The sequence below is a fragment of the Alligator sinensis genome, unplaced genomic scaffold (genome assembly GCF_000455745.1).
Source record: "Alligator sinensis unplaced genomic scaffold, ASM45574v1 scaffold437_1, whole genome shotgun sequence".
NCBI classification, from domain to species: domain Eukaryota; kingdom Metazoa; phylum Chordata; order Crocodylia; family Alligatoridae; genus Alligator; species Alligator sinensis.
This window is the reverse complement of record NW_005842176.1, coordinates 396,290-397,251: the sequence shown is the minus strand read 5'-3', so window position 1 is coordinate 397,251 and position 962 is coordinate 396,290. Positions and strand designations below refer to the sequence as shown.

The following is a 962-nucleotide window of genomic DNA, read 5'->3' as shown; positions in this document are numbered from 1 at the left end:
GGGAAAAGGCTGGGAGTAGAGAAAGAGAGGAAGTTTCACTGGGAGCCATGGCTTTTCTTTCAGGCTCACAGGGATCTCTCCCTTCTCCAGGAACCTGAACTGGTCCCCCATGTTATTTTAGCTCCTCCTCCAAGATCTGTATTCACAGGGACTACAAGGGAAATCTCTTCTTTCTGCATAAGGCCACCTCAACTGGTTCTCTCTAAAGATCGCAACCCTCCCATTGGGACCTACCCCTTTCCTGCCCAATTCCTGGGTCCCATACATACTGATGCTCAATTTGGAAGTTCAGGTGTCCAGTGAACCAGTCATTGAATGGGGATGGATGCACATTGCATGTTCCCTGGAGCTGGAAATCGAAGAGAGTAAGGTAAGAGCAATATTGTAAATATTAGTGTCAACACCGGTAGTCCAGTTTCTATCTCTCCCCCAGGGTCCTCAGTTTTCTGTCCTGCACTAGTTATAAGGAATCTATGAGTAAAGGGAACTATGCAAGTATGCCTCAGATCAGGCTTTTTTTTTTTTTTCAAAATATTTTTTCATTAGCCATTTCTAATGGCCAAGTCTCGAGCTACTAAGTGGCATTTACAAAGTATTTAGGGATTTTAACCGCTGCACAGTCTCATTCCATGCTGTGCAGCAGTTAAAGCCACTAGGATGTACAGATTCCTTATTTGTATTTTCTTTATCTTTGTAAGTATGCTGTGAACTGTTCCACTGAGGCACGCCGCTCCACTTGCACTCTGTTCAACCTGAATCCACCTGAAAAATGCTCTCTGTACGTTCCCAAATTGTTAGCTGCAAAATATTCATGACAACCAACTGTTTGATGTGACAGGAAATCACAAACATCCCAGAGGTTAGTGCACTTGTGCAAGAAATAGGAGTCAGGTTATTGGTTACCCAATGACAGGTTCAATACTAAATCTTCCATTGCCCAGCAATATCCTCTACATGTCAGG

General features: G+C 43.7%; 1 protein-coding gene across 1 annotated transcript in view; it reads right to left on the bottom strand.

Moving 5' to 3' along the window:
- LOC102378297 (fatty acid desaturase 1-like) overlaps positions 1-962 on the bottom strand; it is a 27,625-nt gene that overhangs the window by 1,794 nt on the left and 24,869 nt on the right. The window contains exons 10-11 of the mRNA XM_006026009.3: positions 270-349; positions 1-9 (exon numbers count right to left, since the gene is read on the bottom strand). The exon at positions 1-9 is cut by the window's left edge and continues 102 nt beyond it. Coding sequence (XP_006026071.3) covers positions 1-9; positions 270-349 — 89 coding nt within the window. The remainder of the gene's footprint in view (positions 10-269; positions 350-962) is intronic.